This window comes from Penaeus monodon, chromosome 34 (assembly GCF_015228065.2).
Source record: "Penaeus monodon isolate SGIC_2016 chromosome 34, NSTDA_Pmon_1, whole genome shotgun sequence".
Taxonomy (NCBI): Eukaryota; Metazoa; Arthropoda; class Malacostraca; order Decapoda; family Penaeidae; genus Penaeus; species Penaeus monodon.
In genome coordinates, this window is record NC_051419.1 from 33,244,079 (window position 1) to 33,244,489 (window position 411).

At 48.9% G+C, this 411-nt stretch overlaps 1 protein-coding gene across 1 annotated transcript in view; it reads left to right on the plus strand.

Annotated features, from left to right (window-relative positions):
* Positions 1-411, plus strand: part of LOC119594753 (synaptogyrin-like) — a gene marked incomplete at its 5' end in the record, with an annotated part of 3,275 nt that overhangs the window by 964 nt on the left and 1,900 nt on the right. The window contains 1 exon segment of the mRNA XM_037943845.1: positions 93-276. Within this exon segment, the coding sequence (XP_037799773.1) occupies positions 93-276 (184 nt within the window).

Sequence of the window (411 nt, forward strand, 5' to 3'; positions counted from 1 at the left end):
TGGTTAAGAACAACTGCACTAGAGCACTGGTGAATAATAATTTAACTCTATCTAGTTCTCTTCTCCAAAAAAAAAACTTTTGTCCACCACAGGCTGCAGCAGCTTACCTAGCCTTCATGAGGTATAAGCAAGGGGCCGACCAGGCCTTTGCCCCAAGTTATGAGGCTGATCCAACCAACATGGGAGGCTACAACAGCTACCCTGATGCCACAGATCCTGAGGGTGGCTATTCGCAACCTCCGTTCACTGGCCAACCAGGCCAACCACCCCAGTCAGGTACAATGCCAGAGGCTGACTCCATGAGTTATCAACAACAACCGTGATTGAATGGGTTGGATTAGATTTCAAGGTGGTTTTGAGAGCCGTGGGAAGTTCATGTTGACGATGATGATGTTTCCCCCCCCCCACTTG